The sequence below is a fragment of the Eublepharis macularius genome, chromosome 5 (genome assembly GCF_028583425.1).
Source record: "Eublepharis macularius isolate TG4126 chromosome 5, MPM_Emac_v1.0, whole genome shotgun sequence".
In the NCBI taxonomy this organism is placed as follows: Eukaryota; Metazoa; Chordata; class Lepidosauria; order Squamata; family Eublepharidae; genus Eublepharis; species Eublepharis macularius.
In genome coordinates this window covers 172,632,638-172,660,198 of record NC_072794.1, presented here as the reverse complement: position 1 = coordinate 172,660,198, position 27,561 = coordinate 172,632,638, and the positions used below count along the sequence as shown (strand labels likewise).

Sequence of the window (27,561 nt, the reverse complement as noted above, 5' to 3'; positions counted from 1 at the left end):
AGGTGCTTTTCAGAAAGGTGAGGTGGTCAGGGAATGCTCACCCCCCCCCCAAATTTCTCCTCGGGTCTAGTGGCTCCAAATTATTTGTTTCTTATCAAAAAGCCTTGCTTTCTCCACACACATCCTTATTTCAGGCTTTGCCAGATGTTGTAAAGATGGCCGCCTATCTGCAGATTATGCCTGGCAAACTTTTCTGTGTATTTGCATTATTTTCTTCTTCTCAGTTAATCATGGACACCAGCAAATGTATTTCCGTTCATGAGCGAGGTGATATATGAAACTCCTTGCAATGTATGAGTTTAAAAAACACAAGCTTTTGTGATCTGAAGGTGAAAACGAGGGCCATTGGCTTCTTGTGCACCATTTTCTTCTAAAAAATCAAGCATCATAACGTTATAACTTCATTATGCTTCGTTAGAAGAAAAAAATCCCAGATACAAGGCAGCCCAGCTCCACGTAGACATTTATGTTTAGGCTTTATGACCCCTTCCCCATGGTCCAAACCAGAGAGCCCCACCAAGGCTGGCCCAGAGCTGGGAGGCAGAGGCCACCACCAGGGAAGCAAACTGACACAAAGCAATAACAACATTACAACATTACAATGTCATAAAGTTTTTTTAAAAAAAAATGTATATTGAGAAAGGAGGGGGAGGAGGGGGAACGGGGAGGGAGTCGCTGAGAAGAGGTTGGAAAGACCAAATAGCAAGAAATGGTCTGCAGAGAGGGGGGAGGAGGCCAGAACAGAAGGCAGAGGGGGAAAAACTGGAACGAAAATTCTGCACAATTTAAAAAGCCGATTCAACCCACATCGAGAAAAGCAACAGGGAATAAGCGCAGGCAGAAAATTCAAAGGGAAACCTTGAAAATCTCGCATTGACATCTGAAGGGGGAGTTCAGCATGTGGAATGCAGGAGAAAACTTGAACGAGTATGGGGCCGGAACTGGCAAAAATCATCCGTGCAGAAAAGGCTACACACTACCCCAGAAAGACCCATACCACTTCCTCTAAACATGCTCGTAAATTATTAACATTGAAATGGACATTAAAGGGCGCATAGGTTCCCCCTTTAAAATACTCTCATGGCCCCAGTGAAAACTGAGGTTGCACCAGACTGCAGCCTGCATTCGGTAGACAGACCAAGAATCTTCATCTCGTCTACTTTAACAAGAAATTAGTGAGGAGTTGGAAATTTTTCTCCTTGCATTCCAGGCGGTTCCATGTGCCTGGGGGTGAGCAGGTAAGGGGTGTGCGGCCAGAACCATGGGTGTGCCAGAGATAAAGGTGTTCTATGTACCGCAGTCACGACGAAGAGGTTCTCTTTCTCTGGACGTGTCTTTAATTCTATCTTGAGAGGATCTTTCAAGGTGGCCACTCCTGGTTCCAGGGCCCAAGTTGGGGTTTCTGTGCTTCTTATTTCAAACATCAAGTCTCCCTCAGGGATTTCAATCTGTGGAAAATTGGAAAGGGAATAAAAATAGTGGTGGGAAGGAGCAGAAGACCTCCAGGGCAGCTTCTACAGTTAAAGCTGGTCAAGATTAGACATGGGCAGGAACACGAAAAAAATGCTGTTCGTGGTTCGTTGCCCTCCACGAACAATGAACAATGAACATTGATGAACATGATGTTGTCTCAAACATGTTCGTTGTTCGTTGGGGCCTGCAGCCCCCACTCACCCTCACCCCCAAACCCTGCCCACTTAGCCCTCTCCACTTACAAGTGGCAGGGCCCTTTAAACAACCCCAGCCCCACCCCCCTTGCCCCACCCCAGCGCTGCCGGGCTTCTGCTGCCCAGTGCGAGCAGTGCGGGGAGATTCTCCGCTTCCCACTCGCACCCGGCAGAGGGGGTGCCCCGGGGCTGCTCCTGCCCCATGCAAGCGGGGCAGGGAGATTCTCTCTTTGCCGTTGCCTGCCTCTGCCTAATAACCTGGTCTACTATGTAAACTGCTCTGAGCTGAGTTGCCTTGAAGGGTGGTATATAAATCAAATTTTGTTATTATTAATCTGAACTAAGACCCCCCCCCCAAAAGCCTGCTATTTAGTTTTTTAAAAATCATGGGAGATCTTCATTCACAGATATTCTGAATGAAGGGTATCTTGATCCCAAAATTTGGCCATTACATTGGTCATCTGGATCTGCTAGGATCTCCTCATCCCATCCTTCATATGTGGTTTTGAGATCTGTGGGAAAGAAACGTGGAATCTACGGCCAAGAAACAGTTGCTGGTGGTCTTTGGCCCCAAGGATGCTTGCTTGGCCTCGGCCCAGGGCCAGGGCTTTTTCAGTCCTGACACCAACCCGGTGAAACTCTCTCTCTCTTGAAACCAGGGCCCAGCAAGATTTGCTATCCTTTCGCCAAACCTATGGTTGAGGTTAGGGCATAGGCAAGCCCCCTTTCTGGTCTCCTGTTGGGGGGCTTGAACCCCCCCCCCTTACCCCAGTTTTCCACTGACACGCTACCAGTTCTATCTCATTGGATTTTCTGGCTTGGGTTGAGCAATATGGGCCTTGAGATACACGTTGCTGAATTCTATGTCTGTTAATGTGATTTTACTGTCATTGTATTTATATGTGATGTTATCCACTCCGAGCCTGCTTGCAGGGAGAGCGGACTATAAATGTAATTAATAATAATGCCCTAAATAATAAAGATGTTAGCCACATGGCAACTGGAATGCAGACCGTGCCCCATGTTAATAATAACAATTAACTGATTGTTTCAAAGATTCCTTTCGGAGTCAGCAGCGTCATGCTGAGCAAGAGGTTTGCTGTGGTGTCTGCACCGCCCACCCTATCCTTGCGACAGCAGAGAGTGGCCTTGTCAGGCCCTGTGCTGCTTCCCCCACCCCCCACATGTGCGCCTGCCAGAGCCCTAGGCCTGGGGCAACCTTGCCTCCTCTCAAGGAGGGCAGTGGGCATAGTCGGCCAGACTCCTCCAAAACAAGCTCCAGGACTGCAGGCGAGCCAGGATTGGGGTCTGGGTGGGCCTGAGGAGGGAGTGGGTTGCCAAACCAACCCTAGATGAACTGGAAGGGAAAGAGCAAAAGGGCTAAGACAGCCTTTCAAGCTGAAAGGCTGAGGAGACGGTCATTCGGGGAGAACAAGGCAGGATGTGAAGGAGGCCCAGGGTGGGACAAGGAAGCCTCTACGTCGGTGAGCTCCTGTGAGGCCCAAGGAGGGCAGTTGGGGGACCCTGCTGGAAAGACTGTCTTCCTCAGTCGGGAGACGGAACAAGATTTCCTGACTGGTTTGACGACACTCACCTATGGTAGCCTGCAGGATAGCAGAGGGCTGCCTGGGGATGCTAGTGAGAGAGGGGCCTCACACGGCTCTAGACTGAAGGCAGCCTGCCCCCCCCAATTGACTGATGGACGTATAACAAGCAAAGACTCACCGATGGTACCTTTTCGACCAGCACGTCTCTGTTTATCTCAGGACCCCCCTGCCAATGAGAAAGCAAGAAAAATTCTCATTAAAAGAGGCAGACATCTGAAAGAGAGCATCAGTAAAGCAAGTCAAGTACCAGCTATCGTGCAACCTCTCTGTCCACATTCACTTATAACTGATGCGGAATCAATTGAGCAATAATGAAATGCTGCAAAAGCAAGACCATGCCCGGTTTCTGGAGCAATGTGTGCACAGATTTATTTATCTAACGGTGTTGTTAAAATAGGCAACTCAAGCGATGCTAAGCTTTTGACTGTGTGGATCATTAAAAACTATAGAGAGTGTTAAAAGAAACGGGGGTGCCACAACCTCTGATTGTTTTGATGTGCAATCTGTACTCTGGACAAGAGGCTACTGCAAGGACAGAATATGAGAAAACAGAATGTTTTCCAATTGGCAAAGATGTCAGACAAGGTTGCATATTATCTCCCTACCTGTTCAACCTCTATGCAGAAAGGAAAGCTGGATTAGATTTAGAAGGTGGAGTGAAAATTGGTGGAAGGACCATTGACAATTTGAGATATGCAGATGACACCACGTTACCAGCAGAAAATAGTGAAGACTTGAAATGACTATTGATGAAGGTTAAAAAAGAAAGGGCCAAAGCAGGATTACAAATGAACATCAAGAAGACAAAAGTAATGACTACTGAGGAATTACACAATTTTAAAGTTGACAATGAGGAAACTGAAATTGTTCATGAACTTCTTTTCCTTGGCTGAATCATCAACCAACAGGGAGACTGCAATGACAAAATCAGAAGAAGATGGAGACTTGGAAGAGCCGCTGTGAGGGAGCGAGAGAAGATCCTTAAAGATAAAGACGTCTCTCTGGGGACCAAGATCGAGATAATCCAAACTATGGTATTCCCCACTGCTATGTATGGATGTGAAAGTTGGACAGTGAAGAAAGCTGACAGGAAGAAAATGGATTCATTTGAAATGTGGTGTTGGAGGAGACTTTTGTGGATCTAAATTGTAGAATTTACAATGTTAAATGGTGAATAGAAAACGTCGAGTATAATGTATTTTACTATAAATAAGAATGGGGAAGGAGAGGAGAAATATTTTGCAGCTTTAATACTCTGTTGCATGTTCTGTTAAATGAGAGAGAGAGAGAGAGAGAGAGAGAGAGAGAGAGAGAGAGACCTGCAGAGCAACCTACCTTTGCAAACCACACACCTTTCATCAGAAGGCCAGAGATTCATGGCTCAGTTCACGATTTTGGCCATCACATACAAAGCCCTTCATGACCTTGGAGTCTCATATCTGCAGGTCTGCCTCTTTCCCTCTGCTCTGTCATGGCAACTTCACTTATCTGAACATGGCCTTCAGCAGGTGTCAGCCTGCAGATGGACTAAGTTAATACATACATCTGTATTCTTACCACCTGAGGATGTCAAGAAAGCCCCCAGTCTCCTGGCTTTCAGCAAACTGTGCAAAACTGGATTAGTCAGGACTCGGGTTCTTTTACTCAGGTAATAGAGCTGCGCTGTAAGGATATGGTTCGGAAAGGTGTTTTGATGAAAGAATAGGGTTGCCAAACTCCAGGTGATAGCTCAAGATCTTCTGGAATTACAACTGATATCCAGACCATAGAGCTCAATTCCCCTGGAGAAAATGGTGGCTTTGGAGGGTGGGCTTTATGGCATTATACCCTGTTGATGTCCCTCCCCTCCTCAAAGTCCTCCCTCTTGAGGACCTGAAGAACTGCCCAGAACAGGTGACTTTTCTCCTCTTGCGGCTAGAAATTTAAAGGGAAATGTCCTGTGTCCAGAACAAAGGTTCATCTGAAAGATTATTTCACAAGAGAACTAACGGACATATCAACTTTAGTAGAAGTTCTCTTGCAGTCAAGGAAGTTGATATGTGACCAGTCAGTTCTAGGAATCTGTTTCAGTTGCTCACCGTGTCACTGGAAACCTCTTGGTCCAAGACATCTTTGTGCAGTTCCATGACTGCATTCAGGACATTCACTGGCAAGGAGAGATCAGAGTTCTCCTTTGGTAGCTCTGGCAAAACATCCAAAGCTGGTGGCTCGGTGGGGGTTTCAATCTCTTCTCCATCTGCTCGTGTGATTCGTGTCTGAAAGAGGAGATATGCACAAATGTCTCATAACATCAGAAGCAATTCAAGAGTCCAACCCAAGTTTGACATTTGAAGGAATGCAGGACTTTGGGCCCAATATGTTATCATATCATTTGCTTTGGGCTTTGTGTATTCTTCACCGCCCAGCCCCTAATTCTACAGCAGCTAAATGATACGTCTTCTGCACTAGAAGGGAAAGGAGTTAATCTACAGAGCACTGACATCCGGCCCCTGTGCTAAGACCCAAACTAGACATTACTTTTTTGTGCTGGTTTGCACAGGTTTTCCGTTGACCTCTGCAGCCACACAGCAGCTGCAGCTGTGGCTGCCCAAATGGGCTTGGAACAGCACCGTGACGTGAGGAAGGGCTCCTGCTTCCCCCCCCCGAAGTTTTCTCATGAAAAACCATTGGGGGGTGATATTTTGCCAATTTTGCTGCTCCATATGCAAAAGAGCCACAAAAGTAGTGAAATAACTACCCCCCGCGGCTTGATTTTAGTGTGAGAAAACCTCTTGGGGGAAGTTATTTCACCAGGTTTGCTTAGGTGGGCAGCCATGATGGAATGCAGCAGAAATTTGAGGATTAGTGGCGCCTTAGAGACCAACAAGATTTTCAGTCTGACTCTGTGAGCATTTGAAAGCTTGAGCTCCCTGAAGAAGCTCCTCTCACCAATTTGCTGCTCCACACGGAGTATCGTATGCACATGAAACAGCAGAACTGGCAAAATAAGCACCAACCCCCAGCCTGATTTTTCATGATGGAGGGAGGAGCCCTTCCTCCCCCTGCAGTACCATTCAGAGCACCTTTGGGGCAAGCAGTTCCTCACAGCTGCTGTGTGGCCACAGGCCTCAAGTGAAAACTCATTCAAAAAGGTAACATCTAGCTTAGCTCTAAGCGAAGCCTTGATCCACCCAGTCCTAGATACCACGGTTGTGTTGGACACAGATCGCTCCTTGTTATGAGCCAGGGCCTACACAGCGAGGCCCGACGGCTCCAAGGAAGCCTGTACTAGAGTGACTACAGGGCCTATGTTTCCCAGGTCCCTTTTAGACCCTATGATTGGTTAACAGGGGATTTGGAGGGAAAAATTGCACCAATAGAGAAGCAGGGGGTGGTGCCTGGGAAGAAGGGATAAAAGGCCTCGCCCACAGTGGGAGGGGGTTCATTCCTGGGGAGCAGAGCTGAGGGGAGGCTGCTGCAGGTGGAGGGAGCCCTTGTCCAGAAAGGGTGAGTCAGTTTGAAGCCAGTCACCAAGAGGCAGCTAGGAACAGTCTAGTTAGAGGCGTTAGGGTTTTAGTTTGTTTGCTTGCTTAACTTTACTGTTCTATTTATTCTACAAAGTTTTGAACACCAGTTGTGTTGCTAAACCTCTTTAGCCGTACGGAATGGAAAGCCAGGGAGAAAGGAGGAAGACAGGAGAAAGACGGGCTTTTTGGGTTTAAAGTTTTCTTTATGCAATATTGAGCTGATTTGTAAGTTTTGCTTTATACAGTATAACATCAAACGAAGAGCTCTGTGTGAGTACAATCAGCAAGTGAAGTGATTCATTACCTGCTATAATAAACTCTTATCGATAATTACATTATATGAGGTAAAATTGATTCTGTGGTTTTCCCAAAAAATATTTTACAGTGTAGTAGTTTCCATTGTTATAATTTTTCTTTAAAAAAAAAACTTTCTTCTTTCTCCCTTTGCATTTCCAGATAAGAACATCAGTTTTTTTTTTTTTACATAATTGGTTTCTGGATATGTGGGTTTGTTTGCTTATTACAAAAATTGTATGAATGGCCATTGAGCAAGGCCTTGGGACTGAAATGCATGAAGTCTGGTTTAGTGGTGGTCATTTGATGCTACCATCAACTGGATTTGGAGTATGTTATACCTATTTTAAGCACATATGTGTAGTCTGCTATTCAGGTCTTACGTTTTTAATTTGAGTACTGCATAAACTGTATTATAAACTGCAAAGAAAAGGTGCCATCTACTCCTGAGCAGTCCAAGGTGACAGTTTGGGCTGGAGAGGAGAGAAGGGGAATCCGCAGGCTTTCTGATAACCTCACCCTCAGTCAGCTTCCAGATTGCATGGGAGTGCAGAAGAACCCAGATGCTCCCTGAACTCTGTGATCAGCTGAGAGCTGGCTCTTGATCCTCCCACCCAAGTTCTTTGCTGGGTACAAAATAACATTTATCCACTAGAAAATCAAAAGTTGACTCCCTCAACATCTGGCAGGCAGGTGTCAAAAGCTGCAAGTAGCTTGTTCCTTTGAATAGATGGCTGTGATGGAATGGGCTTTTAAATGAAAGGTTTCCTAACGAGGCTTGCAACGACCACCTGTTTGTTTAGAACGGGGCCTCATGAACAGTTTGTTTGCAAACAGCAGATTGGGCTGTTGTTGGCTTTTAAAAAAATTCATATTGCTGTTCGTGCCCATCTCTAGTCATAACATCATAACCTCCAGCCCCGACCACTTCCCCCTAGGTATGGGTATGGCAGATGCTACCAGCATCTTGACAGCGGCTTTCAAAGTGTTATTATTATCCCCACAACAAACACCCTGTGAGATGGGTGTGGCTGAGAGAGCTCCTAGAAGCTGGGACTGATGCAACGTCACCCAGCTGGCTTCAAGTAGAAGAGTGGGGAATCAAACTTGGTTATCCAGATTAGAGTCCTGCTGCTCTTAAACACTACACCAAACACTCCCTGTTGTCAGAATTCCAAAAGTGTCCACAGGTTCCACAAAGCTGGGGACCTTTGATCTAAATGGCACACAGAATCTCTAATAAGGATCTCTCTCTCCTCCCTACACATACAATCATAACACACCCAGAGCATGGAACTTACCTTAAAACATATATGTGCATGGTCTGAAGTGATGTTTGGAGAACCACGCAAGGAATATGTGACATTTCCTTGATTGCCAATGGGCTGTGCATCTGTAAAATAATAAAGAAAATTATTTTCACCCTTTCACAGAGCAAGTGCTGGTGGCTGCTACAGAGAGCAGGCGATACATTCCTTCCCTGCTCCTGGGTTTCTGGAAGGCACCTGACTGGCAACCTCTCGGTATGCTGTGCTATGCTTTGGAAATGGAGTATCCTTGCAGAATAGAAACACAACCCTGAATCTGCTTTCCAGTATTAGGGCTCAGGTTTAGAGACCTTCCAGTCAATAGCCAAGCTAGTTTCAGACAGGTTGTTGTGTTGGTCTGCAGTAAAGAAGCAAGATTTGGGTCCTGTAGCAGCTTAGAGACCAACTAGATTTCCAGGGGGTGAGCTTTCAAGGGTCCAAGCTCCTCTGTTATTTTGATTCACAGTTGATGATTTCTCCAAGCTTTGCAGCCAAGACTCTATGCAAGAAGGAGTGTGAGTTCCATCCAGTGGCATACCATGGGAGGGCAGGGGAGATGGTCACCCCGGGTGCAAAATTTTGAGGGGGCGCCCCATCCATGTCCGCCCAGGAGCACTCCCCACCCCTGCTTGCCTCCCCACCCTTTCGCTGCAGCCGCCCACACTGCTGCCAGGTCAGCACTCAGTGAGCTGGGCACCCCGGCAGGGTGGCAGGTGGAAGCCTGCCCACTCACCTCCCTGTTCCTACGGTTTCGGCCACTTGCCTCCCCCACCCCTTACTTCTTTTTTTGCCGCCAGCCACGCCGTTGCTGTCAGTTCAGTGCCCAGCAGCAGCACGGGGCTGCTGCGGCAAAGTGGTAAGGGGCCGTGAGCAGCTCAAACTGCATGAGTGCTCCCGGGGGGGGGGCGCACCCTGTGCAATGATGTCACTTCCTAGAAGTGACATCATCGCATGCACACGGGGCCAGGGCTGCCACCTCCTGCCCCAGGCGCCCGTAGTCCATGCTATACCGCTGGTTCCCTCCCTGCTCATGAGATCACAGAATCAAAAGAGCTTCGGGATCAGACTTTCCCAACATATTTTAAACTCAACAGCTGTACAAGCAGCTTCATTGGAATCAGGGAAACATGGGGAGCGGGTTAACTTTTGCATTCCCACACATTTTGCTAGTTGGAACCACTCCTGAGATGTATCGGCCCTTTAAAGCAAAAAGGTCAGCAGAAACTGTGACCTGCCTTTTCTCCTTTAACAGGCTAGCAATGCTGTGTGGGGAGGGCCAGTCATAGTTAGGGAAACTGTGTCAGGGTGAAGCCCCTCCCTCCTCTCTGCATGGTCTTGATCCCAAGTGGACCTGTCAGTGGCGGATGTCAGGTGCACTTCTGATCTCTCTCATTTCTGGTCTGAACTTACTCATGGCTTATTGGGGTTGTTCAACTTATTGTGGTTGTTCAATGATAAGATCCAATTTGTGGGTAAAGCTTTGCCCCTCAAAGACAGCTTGCCCTCTGCAGCTGATCTCCCCCCCCCCAAAAGGCAGCAACAGGGAAGCCTTGGTTCAGTCTCAGCATGCATTCTCATTTCATGGTCATAAATCCAGAGGAGTTAGCCATGTTAGTCTGTAGTAGCAAAACAGATGAAGAGAACTGTGGTTCTCGAAAGCTTATGCTAGTCTTAAAGGTGCTACTGGACTCTTTTCTCATTTCATGGGGTGGGGGGGGGTGAGAGACAGAGAGAGAGAGATGTGGACCTCAATAAAGCTGGCCATTGCCTTGTTGAACTAATTCCTAGGTGCTATGAAGGTATCCCTTGGCAGATGCATTTCCCAGAAAACAGCAAGGTTTGGAAGCAGTAGACTGGATCCATACATAACCCTCTCATAATCATGTGCCTTCAGGATTCTCCCATCCATACAACCTTTTCTGGCTCCTGCCATAGATATTTACTTAAAAGCCAGTTCACACAACCATCTGTCTGTTGGATGCAGGTCATTGTATCCACAAAGCCCCTGATGACAAGCAGCCATCTTAGCGCTCCTCTTTAAGCACAAGTCATTCGATGGAACTGGCTCAGCTAAAATAGGTTTCCTTGTTGCTTCGAGCCAAGTTGGCCGCCTTAAACTCTGCGGTTGCCTTCAGACCGAATGAACAATTCATGGTACATTTATTGGAAGGCTTTAGCTTTGGCTGAGGATCTCCTTCTCCCTCTTCTCTTTGCGCACAACCTGGTTTGTTTGTTACATATGACTGCAGCCCCCGCAACATCGAAAGAACTGAATGAATCACCCCACTTGTCTGTCAAAAGCACACGTCAACAACGTAGCATAGGAAGCTGTTTTATATTATAGGGCAATCGGCCTGTCCTGCCCACTGCTGCTGTCTACTGTTCAAGGAATCCATCAGAGGATCTTCCACCACTCTGAAAACTGAAACCCCTTTTACCAGAGGGGACTGGGCTTGCGAGCATGTCCTTTACCACTGAACTATGGTCCTTTCCCCTGAAACGAAGCACACTTTATCCTCTGGTCCATTGAGCCCAGCACTGCTGGCTCTCACGCACAGTGGCTCACCAAGGCATCCAGCAAAGGTCTCTCTGCTTTCTACAACCTGAGCACCTTCTGCTCGGAGGATCCAGGGAGGGAAGGTGGGAGCTTGAGTAGCAAGACACCGTCCTATGGTTTTTTCCAAAGCAAGGCCACATTCTACAGCACCAAAATATTCATCCAAAATAGTACCTTTCATTGAAAGGATATCGCGCGTGTGTGTGTGTTATGTGCCATCCAGTCGTCTCTGACTTATGGCAACCCTATGAATGAAAGACCTCCAAAACATCCTCTCTTTAACAGACGTAGGGCCAAACTCCAAGTGACACCTGACACTAGTTGGACAGTTATCAGCTTCCCTCAAGTTTTGATGGGAAATGGAGGCAGCTTGGCGGAATGTTGGACAAGTGACAGTTGAAAAGTCCGTTGGACAGCAGTCGGAGAGCCAAGCTGCAAGACCAGGATGCTTACATTTCCCATCAAAACTTGAGGGAAGCTGACTAGTGTCCAATTAGAGTCAGGCATCACTTGTAGTTTGGCTCTTACTCAAATCCTGCAAAATGGAGCACGTGGCTTTTATTGAGTCCAGCCATCTCGTTTTAGGTCTTCCTCTTTTCCACTGCCTTCCACCTTTCCTAGCATTATTGATTTTTCAGAGAATCTTGTCTTCTTATGACGTGACCAAAGTACGAGAGCCTCAGTCTTGTCATTTTAGCTTCTAGAGAGGATTCAGTCTTGATTTGATCTAGTACCCACTTATTTGTCTTTTCGGCTGTCCATGGTATCCACAAAACTCTCCTCCAGCACCACATTTCAAATGAATCCATTTTCTTCCTGTCAGCTTTCTTTACATTCTAGCTTTCAAATCTATACACGGCAGTGGGGAATACCATAGTTTGGATTATCTTGATCCTGGTTCCCTGAGAGAAATCTTTATCTTTAAGGATTTTCTCTAGCTCCCTCACAGCTGCTCTTTCAAGTCTCAATCTCCTTCTGATTTCTTCATTGCAGTCTCCCTGTTGGTTGATGATTGAGCCAAGGAATAGAAAATCTTCACTGGAGTTATTCTGGTAGAGATCATGACAACTGGCAATTCTTAGAAACACAGCTTTTGGGTGTGTTATTTCCCTTGGCTTCCGAGTGGGGCTCCTGATAACAGCAAGAGCAGAGGACATAACACAGCACTGGAGAGAGGCTTAAGCATCGTGTGACCACCACACCCATCCCACATGTATTTCTGCTGCAGTTCATTCAAAGTCATGGTTTCAGGTTGTTTTAAACCACCTGTCATGTCTGCCCCTGAATCCATGCCATTATGTTATTCAATGCTGTGCTCTAATGCCATTTTCCAAATGTCATAACTGTTTTACTTTCACAAACATCCTGTAAGCAGATGTCAGCGGCTTATCTCCCTGGGAAGTTACCAGTGCTTTGACCTTGTAATTGTCTGTGTTCTATTATAATTGACTCTCATATATTCTGTAGCATCTAGCCGAATGTGTAAGCATGCAAGAAGTTCTCAGGTCCCTTTCGCGCACCAAAATCATATTTACTATTGAGAGGGGGAAAGGAGTAACTGTGCTTAAGAGTGAGGGATTTGTGTCAGCTGGCATTCCTGTCAATGAATTGTCTTCATGCTCAGCTGCTTTCATTGCTTCTGAGTAATCCTATGGACATATCTATGGAAATGATTTGATTCCTGAATAAAACCTCTTAGCCAAGGATCTGGACTTCTTGCTGTAAGGGTACAGGGATCTGTCTCCCATGGCCTGTCTTCCATAGCCTGGCACCACCATCATGTGACAGAACTCCCTGGATATTTAACCCCGTTTCTCTTCCTACTTCAAGGCTACTCTGAACCAAGAGGCAAGGTGGGATATAAATATTTTAATACATCGTCTCCTGCAGTCATGGCTGTACATTGGCTCCCCCCACCCCGTGACTCACATTGTCTAATTGCTCCTAGGCTTTGGCAGGTTGTTAAGGGGAAGCAAACTACCAAACAAGTAACATGGCATGTAGAAGGAATGGCAGAACCTACCTCCCAAAAACTCAAATTGTTTCTGCATTTGACCAACTTTGTCTGCTGCTGGGCACATCTGGAAGAGAACAAGACAACACTGAAAAGGAACAGCAAAGCTCTCAGGATCAAGAGGGCGCTGCAGCAGACTCTGCCAATGCAGGATTCTTCAACATAGTGCCCATGAGTGTGACGGCACCTGCCAGCACTGCCCTTGGCACCTTCCAAGCTTCTCAGAAAGCAGGCAAGGTCATTATAAGTCAGGTTGTGTTGTTGGCTGCCCTGATGCAAATGACAGGAGGATCAGAAGGGCTGGCAAGTACCTGGGCTTTCCTTTGTCAATGTGTGGATGAGTTCACCAGACTTACCACATCAGTCAATGCTTTCCCAAGGGTAGAGTTGAGAAACTTATTCACAGTCTTTGGACGCGTGCTGCAGAAAAGACATGAACAGAAGGATCAGGAGATCTAAACTACCAAAAGCAGCTACTAATGCAACACAGGTTCTGATGGGTGGTCATATTGGTCTGTAATAGCAGAGCAAGATTTGGGTCCAGTAACACCTTAAGCGCCTAACCAGATTTCCAGGGTATGACCTTCCAAGAGTCAAAGCTTGCTTGTATCAGATGAAGGAACCTTTGACTCTCCAAAGCTCATACCCTAGAACTCTAGTTGGTTTCTAAGGTGCTATTGGATACAAACCTTGGTCTAATGCAACACAGCCATTGGTTTGGGGGGCCAGCAGTGTCCAGCCAACGTCACTGTCAATGAGTCACAATTCTAAGGGCCTTTGACAACCACAACTCATCTCTGTGCATAATGCCACACCTCTTGAGAGGGAAGGGAGATGCCTGCAGCAATAAAACAGCCAGGCATACTTTCCGTTTCCCTTTCTCTTGCGTATATAAAGAAGATTGGGCGTAGTCAGAGGGGTGAGCCAAAGGGCTCTTGGCCCTCAGCCCATGACTTGCAGCCCATGGCATTGAGTGGGCCAGCCCAGTGGCTCCTTGACCAGGTGGTTGCCAGTCTATTCTGCCTGGGTTTATTACCTTACATTTGTGTAAGTTAAGATTGTGTATTTATTTAGCGAGTATGTTTGTTTTTTTCTAAGCCCCATGATGTTCCTATTGGGGAGAAATGTGGGACAACGGTTGCTGAAATAAACAACCCCCCCTCCCCAGACTGTCAATGCTTATGGCATGTTTCATTGGACACGACTCATTGACTATCGGCTGCTAGTTAATTACTCAGCAATGCCTCCAAATTGTGTGAACAGTTAGCTGACAAAAGGATCACTTGGCAAATTCTTCATGTTATGGAAAGGTGTTTGCCAAATGCACTAGAGAGCATGGACTATCTAGCAGGTGTTGGAATGGATCCCTGCCCAGCAACTCCTTTTGAATAAGGAGCCAAACTTTAAGCAGCAATAGCTAAAGGTCTCACAACAATATCACAAAATTGCATCAAAGCCTTCAGAATCCAACATAAACAAACATATGAAAAGGGCCAGCAGGATCCCACCCACCAACCCAGCCTCCAAACTCTGTTCAGACATTCATCTAATTGCAGAGGTTCTGGCCTGGCCTTTCCAATAACATCTGGCGATGGGGGCACTAGACACCATACCCGTCGTTCAATACACAGTCTCTATTCAGACTTTTAGCAATTGAAGGAAGGATAATGGCTGTTGAATGAGGCCTCAAACTTGAGTTATCAGAAGCTGAGAGTCAAACCAGATGTTACGGCAGCAACGGATCCAATTCATGGCTGCCAGTATTGTTCCAGAGAAGAATCTGGACATTTAAAAGTGCCGCCAGTGCCTGATTCTGACTAGACATGGGCACGAATAGCAATATGAACGAAAAAAAACCCACAAACAGCCCATTTGTTCACAAACAGGCTGTTCATGAGTCCCCATTCCAAATGAAAAGGTGGTTGTCGCAAGTCTCATTCGTTGCATTCGGCCGCTGTTCGGGAAGCCAGACACTCAGGCGCCTTCAATCAATTCCCCTGGCAATGGCAAGGACTGAACACTGTCTGTTCTGGCTTTTCTTCTGGCTTTAACCCTTCAGCTTCCAGCAGACAGTCCACTTTTTGCCACTCAGAAGAGAAATAGACAGCAAAGGGGGGGGACCCGTGGATCATACCTTTCCCGGGCTGCAATCTCTCTGAAACTTGGGGGGTCTTCAAAGGACAGTGAGGACTATGTCCCCTGTAAATTTGGTGGGTACTGGGCATTGGGAAGGTCAGTTTTGTAACCCCTCAAAGTAGCTTCCAACAGGCAGTACAGTTTTTGCCACTGTGAAGAGAAAATGACAGCAAAGTGGGCGGCGCTGGCTCTCCCAGTATGAGAGGGACAGAGAGAATCCATCCTGCTGGCACCAGGAAGGAGTAGTGTCATGGTGCCAGCTCTGCCCGCTGTCAGAGGGACGAGGACATTCTCCTCGTCTCTCTGACAGCGGGCAGAAGTGGCCCCACGGTGGCCCTGACTCTGCCTGCTGTCAGAGGGACCAGGGGAGTCTCTCCTTGTCCCTCTGACAGCGGGCAGAAGTGGCCCCTCTGCAGCGGCATCTCTGCCTGCTGTCAGAGGGATGTCTCTCTGACAGTGGGCAGAAGCAGCCCCTGGCGGCACCAGCTATGCCCACTGTCAGAGGGATAAGGAGATTCTCCTCATCCCTCTGACAGCGGGCAGAAGTGGCCCCGTGGCGGCACCAGCTCTGCCCGATGTCAGAGGGATGAGGACATTCTCCTCATCTCTCTGACAGTTGGCAGAAGTGGCCCTGCAGTGGCAGCGGCTCTGCCCGCTGTCAGAGGTATGAGACAAGGCCTACTCATCCCTCTGACAGTGGGCAGAAGTGGCCCGCGGCACACCCAGCAGCAGCAGCCCCATGGCATTGGGTGGGGGGGTGGGGGTTGTGGGGTATATAAAGGGCCCTGTCCCTTGCAAGTGGCAGGAAAGGGCCCTTTAAACTATCAGCTGGCAGGCGGCAGGGGGGAATCCTCCCCTGCCACATACCAGCTGATAGTTTAAAAGGATCTTTAAAGGGCCACAAACACGAACACCGAACATGTTTGTTAAGAAGACATGTTCGGTCCTGTTCGTTCGTTGTCCATGGATGGCAACAAACAATGAACAGGGTGTTTGGAATTTCCCCCCGTTCCTGCCCATGTCTAATTCTGACCAGGCCTGTGGCACAGCAAACATAGGTGATCTTGTTTTCCCTGCACACATCTTCAGGTGCGAAAACAGGCCCCCTCATGGCTGTTTTGGCACTTGAAAAGGTTTCGGGCGGGGGAGATTTCCTAGTCCCACTACACTGCGGGATGAGGCTACAGTGGCATTTTACAAATTCTTCTTTAAAATGGCTCCAGTAGCCACTGGTTTGGCTTTCAGGCAGCCTTATAACTTATTTGCCATGTCTTAATTCCCCCAAACCTATCCAGTCTCCTCCTGGCAAAAGTAAACTGGAGCAGGCGATGATGAGAAAGGAATTGAAGTGGGACCTTGTGCTTTGAGCCTCCCACAAAGAAACGTTCCAAGTAAAACTTTTAAGTCACTTTTTCCCCTCCGTTGCCCCCCTCCCTTGGTTTTCCACCATGCCAAGAGCAGACAGCAAGAAGAAGAGGAACCTCATATGGCACCTCTGAAGTTAGACTGTCAGCAAGTGTTAACACCAAGCCTTTTGTAACGGAGGGCCTCTGCCCGGTGCTCACTTGTTGGGAAGGTTGGTTTTAACGTTAATCAGGTTTACATTGCACATTGGCAAAAGAATCATGTGATCCTGTAGAGCGGCCATCCTGATACTTGTTGTTATTTCGGATACCACGGTGATCTCCATATCGCCATGAATAAAGCTGCACAAAATGAATTATAGTTATTTAGCAAGATGAATAAAAAATGAAATCCTGCCATCAAGTCATAGTTGACTTATGGCAACCCCTGGTGATGCACCGAGCGGGAGTTACGTTACAAATTCAGGGCAAGAGAGACACCCAGGAGTGGTTTTCTCTTAGGCACATCATTATTCTTAGACTGAGTCTTTTGACATGCAGAAAGCTCCATCTGGAAATTCAGTGTGAAGATGTAGAATGGTGCAGGACAATTTTCCATCCCTGTGTACGGCACCTATTCAGCTGAAAGGCATTTCTGCAGGGCCATAAATGGATTGCCAGGCTCTGCGTTAGGAACCGTTTGCTCAGATTGGGTCAAAAATGCTTTCCTCGCTGTTCATTAGCCCTGGCAACATGCTCATCCTTCCGCTTGCGTTTTGCACCCCTTTCTTTGCTCTATGATGAAGAAAGAGGGAAGATCTTTTAAGGAAGTTTATCAGGGACAGATTGTGGAATGAATCAGAACGGGGCTACACCTCTGAGATCTGCAGATTTGGGGTTGCAGCCTATTACTCATTACCCCCATCATTCATTTAGGCAATTCTCTCCTCTCTGTAGCTGTTCAGACTGCTAGGGGTCATATCAGCAAAGAGACTTTAGAGGTGCAGAACTCCCCAGCGTGGAGGGACCTGCTTGACACAGAAATAGATGGCAGGGTGATGGGACAAAACTGCGGAGAAAATAAATCGGATGTGTGGCAGCTGTTAAGCAGGCCTCTCTGCAAATCCCTTGAGACCAGCTGCCCTGTCAAACAAATATGTTCTTTTGATCTTAAGAGGGACTTCTCAAGGGTTTACACAGCTACTTGTGGCCAGAATTTCTGGAATGCAAATCAATGACTCGGTGCTGCATCACTGCAATCTCAGCAAATGTCACAGTATCTGATGGCAAACTACAGAGAATCAAGGTCTGGAATCCATTTTGTTCGAAGATGTATGCTTTATCAGGGACAATCCAGGGCCAAAAATTACGCCAGGGTCACGTCACCTGCCTGATCTCCACTATCAGGAGATACAGAGGGCCACATATGGTATAGCCATTCTAGCACTCCCCTGTTGCACCCTTCCCTTCTCCTTCCTATAGACAAGAAATTACTCAGTTTTGAACTCCGCGGCTCTCCTACTTCATGGATTAAAGATCCTCTGAAGGATCTCTGACATTTTTTTTCCAGTTACATGACTTAAAGTAGTCATCAATGAACGATACATATATTTTAATTTTAAGTGAAGCTGTACTTCTACTACTGAATTGGGGGGGTTGCAAAGTCAAGGGGGAAAAAGCCTTTGGGCTATATTTCAGCAATGCCTGTGGAAGTATTTGCATTGCACTCCTACAAATTGAGCCACCATTCCTCGCTTGTCCTCGGTGATGTGATGACACACCCAGCGTTGGGGCCGATGAGGTCTGACGTCATCCCATTCGTTGTGTCACTTTTAGTGGACAAGGGAGCAGCTGGGAGGGTTTAAATGTTGCAAAAGCACATGTTCTCTTTGATGCCCCCCTGGTGAAAAGTATAAATATAATGAGGTAATGTATGGATATTTTAATAAACTAATCCTAAGACATAAAAGGCAAACTATGTTGCCAATGTATCCCCGTGCAGGCACAGTACACGAGGATAAGAAATTAATTAGCAGCAACACGGTTTGCCTTCCCGCTGCCTCAGGGATTCCAGAGGCCCAGGAAATCCCGGCACACCAAAGGGAAGGCCCAGCACAGCTTTCCAGAGGCCCCTGGAAGGCCTGGCAAAACAGGAGAGCCGAGCATGCCTACCACCACAATTGGGGGATGTCCACGGACATGCCTGGCTTGCCTGTGCTGCTCCCCAAGCCACAATCAGTGGTAACTGTTTATTGTGATCATTATTTAAGTAACTACTTATATTTATTTATTTATTTATTTATGTTATTTATTGTCCGCCTTTCTCACTGAAACTCAAGGCGGATCACACACTATATGTCAATACAATCGACGGCTGGAACATTAAATAATACAATAGGGTACAGAAATTTGAAAAAAAGCAAGAATCTGATATAGACCTGAAAAATATACTGAAAGAAAGCATAAAGAATGTAACATGGTGAGGAATAAAACAATGCAGAAACTACCCATTAGGAGAATATAACAACAAACAGTACAGAGAAGTATAGTCTACAGTCTCCATTATAAATAACAAATAAATAAAACTAATTAATTAAATACAGTTAATGATCCCAACAAACAGCAGTGACAAAAAGGAGAAAAAGCTGGATCTTTGTCCAAGCTCAGTGGTTTCCAGGGAAATCTTTTTGTTTGCATTTTTTCTAGCTTATCTTTGAATGATTGGATGCTACCTAAAATTCAAAAATTAGTTTATTTATAATCCACCTTTCTAAGTGAGACTCAAGGTGGATTACAGTGTAAACTGATGTAATTCATTAGATCTAGGATTATGGATGTCTGAATCAAGCATTATATTAGACCTGATTCAGAATCCATCAGATACAAAGAAAACTGCTATTACAGTGGTAGAAAATAATGCAGTGACAGCAAGATAAACAACAAACAGATGATCTGTCCTCTTCCTAGTGGTACAGTTCACAGACGCTAGTCAGCAGTAATTGCCACAATACAAAGATCTACCCACTGGGAAGGTCTCCCTTTACTAACTGCTGTTTCCTGCATTCCAAGCCACTTACAATATCTAGAAACATTTGCCGAGGAGGATTGGAAGGTGGGCAGGGGGCTGCTGCAATCCAGAGGAAACTGTAGGATTGTCAGATCCCCAGACCCCAGTGGTTGCTTCCTGCTACCACTCTGAGTGATAAAGAACAACAACAACCTTCTGTCGTAAATTTAAAGATACAGTACCATAATAAAATATACAAATTCTTTATGAATTTAACTGATTCATGTTTCTGGGTTACCCACATGGGAGCAGAGAAGAGAAATTTCTATGAGAGTTTTGTTTGGTGAACTAATTCTGACTTTATTGCAGGTTATCAACACTTGACAAAGCAACATGGAAACGGGTCCAGCTTGCCACCTGTTGAGCTGTTGATAGCTGGGACTGCTTCACAGCACAGCTGGAGCCTCCACTTTTGGATACATCATCAGGGAGCCGACCTTCACTTACCTGTGTTTGGGAATCCAGTTAGAGATTTATGGAAGATTTTCCTTATTAATTTGAATTGATTGGAGGACTGTGGACTGCGCTGTGTTGTGACATTATCACCTGTTTCCTATGTAGTGTGTCAATTACATTAATAAAGAATTTGTATATTTTATTACGGTACTGTATCTTTAAATTTACCGCAGTAGGTTGTTATTCTTCAGTCTTGTTTGACTACGCGGTGCCCTTTCTTGTGTTACCACTTTGAGTGATGACAGGAGAATATTTTTTATGGCTGTCAGGCCAACGACGTGACAATCTTTCCTGGGAAAACCTGGAAGTGACATCAGTCCTCTCTAGAAATTGCTGGGAACTCTATGGTTTAGCTTCCAGAGATTTCCAGAGAGGAGTAACATCACTTCTGGGAATCCATGTCATCCTGCTGGTCACAGATGTGCTCCTGCAAAATTGGCCCCAGCAATCTGTAGCAGCAGCATGCCCGTGCCCCACTGGTGGGGGGGATGGTGGTCACCTCCTGCTGATTGCCCGTGATTGGCGGGCAATGGGGCAAACCCCCAGGAAATTGCCTGCCACTGGTGGGCAACTGGTAAGCCTAGTTGTCATCCTGGGAGACTTGCGGGCCCGACCTGGAGCTTGAAAACCCTAGCAATGGCCTAGTATATTCCTGAAGACTCTTTTCATTATAAATTATCCTCTAGCATCCTCTAGAAAATTGGGCTGTCACTTACCTTTTCCCAGAAAAGTTTATATGAATTATTAATGTGGTCCATATTTCTATATCTGGCACATAGTTCATCATGAAATCGTGAAGTTGCATATCTTTCACTTCCAGCCTGTGAGACAAACACACCCGGCAATGAAGGGAGGATTGCATCCAGCGCATGGAGAAATGGGAAGGGCTCGGAACTAAGCAGCCATAAGAAAGGGGAAACAGCCTCTTCTTAACTCTAAAATGGTGCGCAAAGCAATGAGGAAGGATGTTGGGGAATCCAGGCCAAATCCCTGGAGGCCTTCAGGAGTGAATTTGGAGGAAAGAACTGTTGCATTTGGCAACAAGCTCAGTTATGGAGGGTGAGAGTAGGGTGCCATTTGCTCCATAGGAACTGATCTCTGTAGTCTGCAGATCCATCGTAATTCTGGGAGCACTCCAGGCCTCACCTGGTGGTTGGCCCCCCTGGGTGAGCTCATAGAGCTGGGAAGCAGGAAGGCAGGCAGGTAGCAAGCCAACCTGAGGGCACCTGCAATGGCCATTGTTTGACCTTGAAGTTCAATTCAAGGTGCTCTTTGTGATCCTTTTTTTATCAGGGTTTCAACCTACCTGAGATCAGATTCTTATGAGATTTTATTCTGGTCTTGGCTATGAAGACCTGAGTATAAAATACATGGGCTGGCCATCAAATATGCTCTTTGTGCGTACTTTTAACCCCTTCCTTTTTACGATGTTTAAGAGGAAGACGGGGGCATGAAAGCAGCCCTGGAGGAAGCGGAACCATGTGGCACCTCAGTGACCCAGCAGGGTGGATCATGTCTCCCACCCCTTGAGTTCATTTGAGTAAGCCCCTCCCCCCTTATCTAATATTATGAGGATAATGTGGAAAACTCTTGCCCCTCCCCCCCCCACTGCCACAGCTCCATTCTATGCTGTTTCTACTCCTATGAGGCCGACATGGCTACTCCCATCAAAAATGTCCCCTATTTGTCCTACAAGTCCTCTTTCACAGGAGAAGCAATCATCTCACCCTTTGTTGTCTTTTTTAAAATGTGCATTCGTCTTCGTTGCAGCCTCTACCAATTCTTTAAGGTGATTGTCAGTCATCGAGCGCTTGGCAGCTGAAAGACATCCCCTGTGGGTCATGGATCAGTCCACAAGCATCTCACGGCATGGAATGAATCAGTCCCATGCCATTCCTTCCTTCCACCCTTCTTCCCCCTTTGAATCTCCCCTTCTTGCCTTGATTGCAAGGAAAGAATACAAGGGCAGCAAACCTTGTGGAGCCAGCTAGGTGAGGTGGACTAAGATCTGGGAAGGAGACCCAGGTTCTATTCCCTGTTCAGCTAAGGAGGCTCAGTGGGTAACCTTGGGCCAACCCTTCTCTCTTAGCCCGACCTAACTCGGGCAGTTGGTGCGAGGGCAAACACAGGGGGCACCATGCATATGCCACCCTGTGCTCCTTAGAAGATGACCAAGAGAAATATAGATGAAATATGAACATGGGAAAGAGGAAATAGGGTGCAGAGGGAGTACAGAGGAAAGTGAAGTTCTCCCTTCAAGTCCCTGCCAGTTCCCCACGACATTTGTCATTCAGAAAAAATAAACTCGGGAGACAGTATTTTGATTTCCCCTTGGATTTACTCAGCCAGCAAGCGTTACTTATTGTCTTTAAGGGGGAAGGGACTCCCCTACTGTAAGTATGCCCCAATCGACAGTTACGCATTTCTTTAATGCATTTTATCAATCTGCTTCGGTTGTTTTTTTTCTCAGCGCTGTATTGGATTTCCGCTTGTTTTGTTTCAGCATTGCTTTCCAGCTCTTTATCCAATTTCTGCATGTTTGAAATTTTTGCTGTCCTTACCCTATTGCATTGTTTATTGCATGCCCAGCCCTTGATTGTATTGATTTGTTGTATGCAATCGACTTATTTCTATGCAATTTGGCTTGAGTCTCAGTGAAAAATGTAAACAATAAATAACAATTTAAAAACACTTTAGAAATTTCCCCTTTCTTCTGTGATATAAACCTTATAAACTAGGAAGAATTCCTTGATCGTCAATATCAGGGCCACCCCCACCCGTTTTCCTCTAAGTCCCTAAATTACTGAGGGTGGGAGATTAGGGGAGGCATTCCCCTGTGCCAGAGGGCAAATGGCAAACCGAAAAGACAAGAAAAGCCCAAAACCAACTGGGAATTGAGAGAGGGATGGAACTCTTTTGGCCTGACCAAAAGAGTAGAGACTTAGGGATGCTGAAAGCTTGAATCTGTTAATTGTTGCACTAATCCACTAGAAGACACATTTCTCAGGAAATTATCAATCACTTACTTTTCTGCATTGTGCAGATGCCAATTCTCATACAGGGGCCAGGAGCCTTTTCCCCCTGTGATAGGGCCACCCAGCCACAGAAGAACCAGAGCAAGCACATCCATAGCCTCTTGAGATCCTGCCCCATGGTGCTTCACCTCCCTGGAAGCAACACACTGACAGAAGGTCTGAAATGAGGATCCGAGAGGGAGAAAGCAGAAACACATGATGTGGAATTCATTATGATAGCTGGGGCGTGGAATTCAAGGGGCGGTGAGGCAAGGAGCAAGGTGGACCATACAAGAAAATCATAATGAAAATAATAATCACTGACACCACTGGCCAAAAAAATGCATTATGATCATTTGGTTATTGCACGCCAAAACCAGTTTCCTTGAATGGGGCTACAGGCCAAACTACACATTATAGTTAACACACGCAAGCATTCAGTGTGTGCGCAGCCCCCAACAAGGCAGATAATCCCCCCCAGCTGTTTTGTGACTGGAAATGGCATTGGGGGTGGGGGGGTATCAGGTTTTCCTCCTCTCTCTTTGTCATTGTCCTGATCTGAATTGGGCCCCTGTGGTGCTTCTCAATTAAGTTGTCATGGGGGACTTTCAACTGCTGTGATGATCATGGGTTACGTGTAACATTTAGTTGGGCTCTTACGCTCTTGCATAGGGTTGCCAGGTCCCATGTGGTAATCAGCAAGGGATTTCCTGGAAGGGGCTCACTGACAACATAATGACATCCCTGGGAATGTGCCGATGTCACTTCCTGTGCACTCAGAAGTGACCTCAGTTGCTGGGGACAATCTAGCATTTGGGAAAAACTCTCTGGAAAAACAATAGTTTTGCCCAAATGCCAGAGTGTCCCTGGAATCCCCGAGCAATATGTTGCTGTTCCTTCCGATCACACGAGGAGTGACATCAGCCCATCGGGATGTTGCCAACATTCCCTGTTTCTTGCCATTCCTCCCCCCTCGTCACCAGCAGAGAGCTGAGCAGCAGCCACCAGTGGGGGATTGATAAACCTGTGCACAATTCCTATTCAACTCGTCTGGATGCACACAGGAGCAGGCTCCATTTTTGTTCCATGAGAACAAATTCAAAGAAGGTCAACGAAAATAGCCAAGGATCTTGGAAAAGAAGTCCCGCAAGTCCTACCAGGCAGAGCAGAAAAAACTGGGCATGTTTACTCTGGAGAAGACTAAGGGAAGACATGTTCACACTGACTTTCAGCTGAACATTGAGAGAAACTTCCTGTAGGCTAGATCCAGGGGGTTAGCCGTGTTAGTCTGTAGTAGCAAAATAGCAGAGTCCAGTAGCCTCTTTAAGACTAACTGTGGCTCTCGAAAGCTTATGCTACCATAAAGCTGGCTAGTCTTAAAGGTGCTACTGGACTCTGCTATTTTCCTGTAGGCTAGAACTTTTTAACAATGAAACCAGTTGTCAAAGAGGTGCACTTCTGGAGGTCTTCAAGTACAGCAAGGATAGCCATCTGTTTGGGTCTGGGATGGACTAGCTTCCAAATGGCCTCTGACATAGGAAATCTATGTCTCTAATTAATGAGTTGTTGCCATTGAGGCTAAAACTCCTAATAACAACACAATTCCAAATGTCCAAATCAGCCACTACAAAGCACATGTAATAATAGCAACTGCTCTTTTATACCGCTCTTCTAGACTGATTAGTGCCTCACACAGAGCGGTGAATAAGTTAGTATTATTATCCCCGCAATACAGCTGGGGAGCTGGGGCTGAGAGGAGGGGCTTCCCCAAGGCCACCTACTGAGCTCATGCCAGTAGTGGGATTCGAACCAGTAGAGTACTGATTCCCAGCCAAACCACTTAACCACTGTGCTACAGCAGCTGTCAGTATACTCACCCCCCATACCTGCGTGATGACATCATTTCCTGGAAGTAGAAGTGGAAGTGGACAACAGAAGGAGGGAAGAGAAGGTAAGCCCCGGGTCTCTCTCCTCCCACCGGGAGGGTATGGGGACCTGGCAACTTCTGGCAAGTGAAGCTTTATATACCTGCTGTAATCTATCAGAGGAGCTTGGAACATATTTTCTCCTGGACCACTGCATCTACACAGGACAAACGGTTTGGCAATTTTCCAGCAACTGACCTCTAACTTGTAAATTTGATCGGTTTCAAATTATTTTCACTAACATCAGTTTCAATTTAAATTTCCCCCTTAACCGAGATCAAACAGTTAGCTGAGGGGATGCAGCAAAAGACCAAAAGCACAAATCCAGATTTGAGCCAGCAAGGAACTGGCAATAACAATATGAGAGTAGACGGAGAGAGCAAAGAAATTCTGGTGCACCCTGTTGCTTGAAAGGGAACCAAACCATCCTGTCCATAGCAGAAAATCATATAAATGGAAGGCAACCAAGAGAACACTTCTGGATTCGTTGAGCTGGAAATTACACATAAAGCCCCAGTCCATCGACCTAGGTGAAACTGAAAGGCGCCCTCAGACCTCCTATAACAAGAGGACTTTTAAAATTTAACATCCCATTAATTCCAACATTGCTTTTAAAAATGATAAAAGTTTTAGCTACTTTCAAAATCTCAGCCAGCAGAGTCTTCCTTGATGAAACAATCTCCTTTCTCTCAGGTAGCAAATTCCCACACCTGCTGTTTTCACTCTGAAAGCTGCTGCTAGAAAGAGTGGTGGAGTTCATGCCTGCCTGTCTTCTCTATAAATACAACCATCTTTGTCAAGTGGTAGCTTATATCATGCTGCTCGTATAACCTTTGGAAACCTGCTTGACTGTATCCTTTTGCCAAGTGGTTTGGGAAATCTTTCCACACCTGATCAGAAATGCAGGGTAGCAGAACAGGAGTTGTCAGTTTCTCATCGCCACTTTGCAAAACACGTGGGGTTGTCAGCTCCAGGTTGGAAAACCCCTGGAGGTTTGGGGGGGTGAAGCCTGAAGAGAGCACGATTTGGGGAGAGGGGGGACCTCAGCAGGGTATTATGCCAGGGAGTCCACCATCCAAAGCAGCCGTTTTCTCCAGGGGAACTGGTCTTTGTAGCCTGGAAATCAGTTGTAATTCTGGGAGACCTCCAGCCCTCATCACCTTAGGGAACCCAGGTGCCCGCCAGTGGTGGGCAATCTCCTGCTGGTTTAACTGCTTCTCGCTGGTCACTGGCGACTGGTGGGAGGATTTGAGCTAGCTGGAGATTACCTGCCACTGGCAGGCACCAGGAACACTGGCAGCACGCATGCTCCCAGCAGACACAATGATGTCATTTCTGGAAGTGACATCGTTGCGCTGGCTGTGGGATTGCTCCCATGCTTTGTTTGGGGCCAGGTCTCAACACATTTGCAGTAAGTGCCCATTTTCACCTTCAGCAGGCCAGGCAACTTGCCCCCTATCTTTCAACCCACGACCTAACTACGGTGATCCATGCAATGGTCACCTCCAGATTAGACTACTGTAACTAGCTTTATGCAGGGCATCCCTTGGGTCTGACCCGGAAGATGCAGCAGGTCCAGAATGCTGCTGCACATGTCCTGGCGGGTACACCGTACGGAACACATGTGACTCCAAACTTGCAGCAGCTGCACTGGCTTCCCGTGGAGTTCCGGATCAGGTTCAAGGTTTTGGTCTTAACTTACAAAGCCCTAAATGGACTGGGACCGGCATACCTGAGGGACCGCCTCTCCCCGTATGTACCCCGGAGAGCTATTAGATTGGCAGGTAAACACCTACTGGTGGTCTCTGGCCCTAGGGAGGCTCAACTGGCCTCAACCAGGGCCACGGCATTTTCAGTCCTGGCCCCAACCTGGTGGAACTCTCTGTCAGAAGACACTCAGGCCCGCCAAGACCTTGTGTCCTTCCGGCGGACATTTGGTTGAGGCCAGTACTCAGATCCACCAATTGTCCTCCCTGCCTGTCTCCTATTACTGGGGGGCTATACTGAGTCATCTGCCCCATGTAGGAACGGTGGCTAATCTCGCACCAACTCGCGTCCCCACCCCTCTCTTCCCTTGTGGTTGTCAGAGAAGGGTGAAGTGAACTGGGGACATAGTGCAGAGTCAGAACATAGTGCAGAGTTTGTTTTTATGCTGTTCAATCTGGCTTTTATCATTATTTAATGTACCGTTTTATTAATGTGTTTTTATCTGTATGTTGTAATTTGCCCTGAGCCCATCCATGGGGAGGGCAGACTATAAATTTAATTAAGTAATTAGGTTATTATTATTATTATTATTATTATTATTATTATTATTATTATTATAATAATAATAATAATAATAATAATAATAATAATAATAATAATAATAAGTGACGGGTCCCCCCTCCCACCAGGAGGGTATATGGACCTGGGAACTTGGAGGTTGGCAACTCTTAATCATCAGTTTACTGTTCAATCACAGGCTTATGGTGGTAACTTGACATTTGGATATGTTCTGTTCTATCATTGTTAAATCCAAGAGGCTGCAGGCCTATTTGTGGGCATCCCGAGGTGTAAGGTGCTTAATTCTTTCCTCTTAGGCTGTTCTTAAAAGCACAAAGAACACCAGCAACTATGGTGGCAGCTTCATCCCTCATCAGTGTTTTGTTCAGGGATGGCTTGCTGG

General features: G+C 46.5%; 1 protein-coding gene across 2 annotated transcripts in view; it reads right to left on the bottom strand.

The window, feature by feature from the left end:
* The window catches only part of LOC129331117 (BPI fold-containing family B member 6-like), a 38,877-nt gene extending 13,230 nt beyond the window's left edge, over positions 1-25,647 (bottom strand). Inside the window, exons 1-11 of one of the 2 annotated variants that reach the window (XM_054981469.1) lie at positions 25,531-25,647; positions 22,981-23,147; positions 21,682-21,772; positions 20,671-20,775; positions 16,654-16,794; positions 13,309-13,372; positions 12,962-13,019; positions 8,376-8,467; positions 5,353-5,529; positions 3,393-3,440; positions 1,296-1,448 (exon numbers count right to left, since the gene is read on the bottom strand). In XM_054981469.1, the coding sequence (XP_054837444.1) occupies positions 1,296-1,448; positions 3,393-3,440; positions 5,353-5,529; positions 8,376-8,467; positions 12,962-13,019; positions 13,309-13,372; positions 16,654-16,794; positions 20,671-20,775; positions 21,682-21,772; positions 22,981-23,107 (1,056 nt within the window). In that variant the 5' untranslated portion in view covers positions 23,108-23,147; positions 25,531-25,647. Of the gene's footprint in view, positions 1-1,295; positions 1,449-3,392; positions 3,441-5,352; positions 5,530-8,375; positions 8,468-12,961; positions 13,020-13,308; positions 13,373-16,653; positions 16,795-20,670; positions 20,776-21,681; positions 21,773-22,980; positions 23,155-25,530 lie in introns of those variants that run through there. The other variant, XM_054981470.1, reaches the window with a different exon arrangement.
* Positions 25,648-27,561: the final 1,914 nt, after the last annotated feature.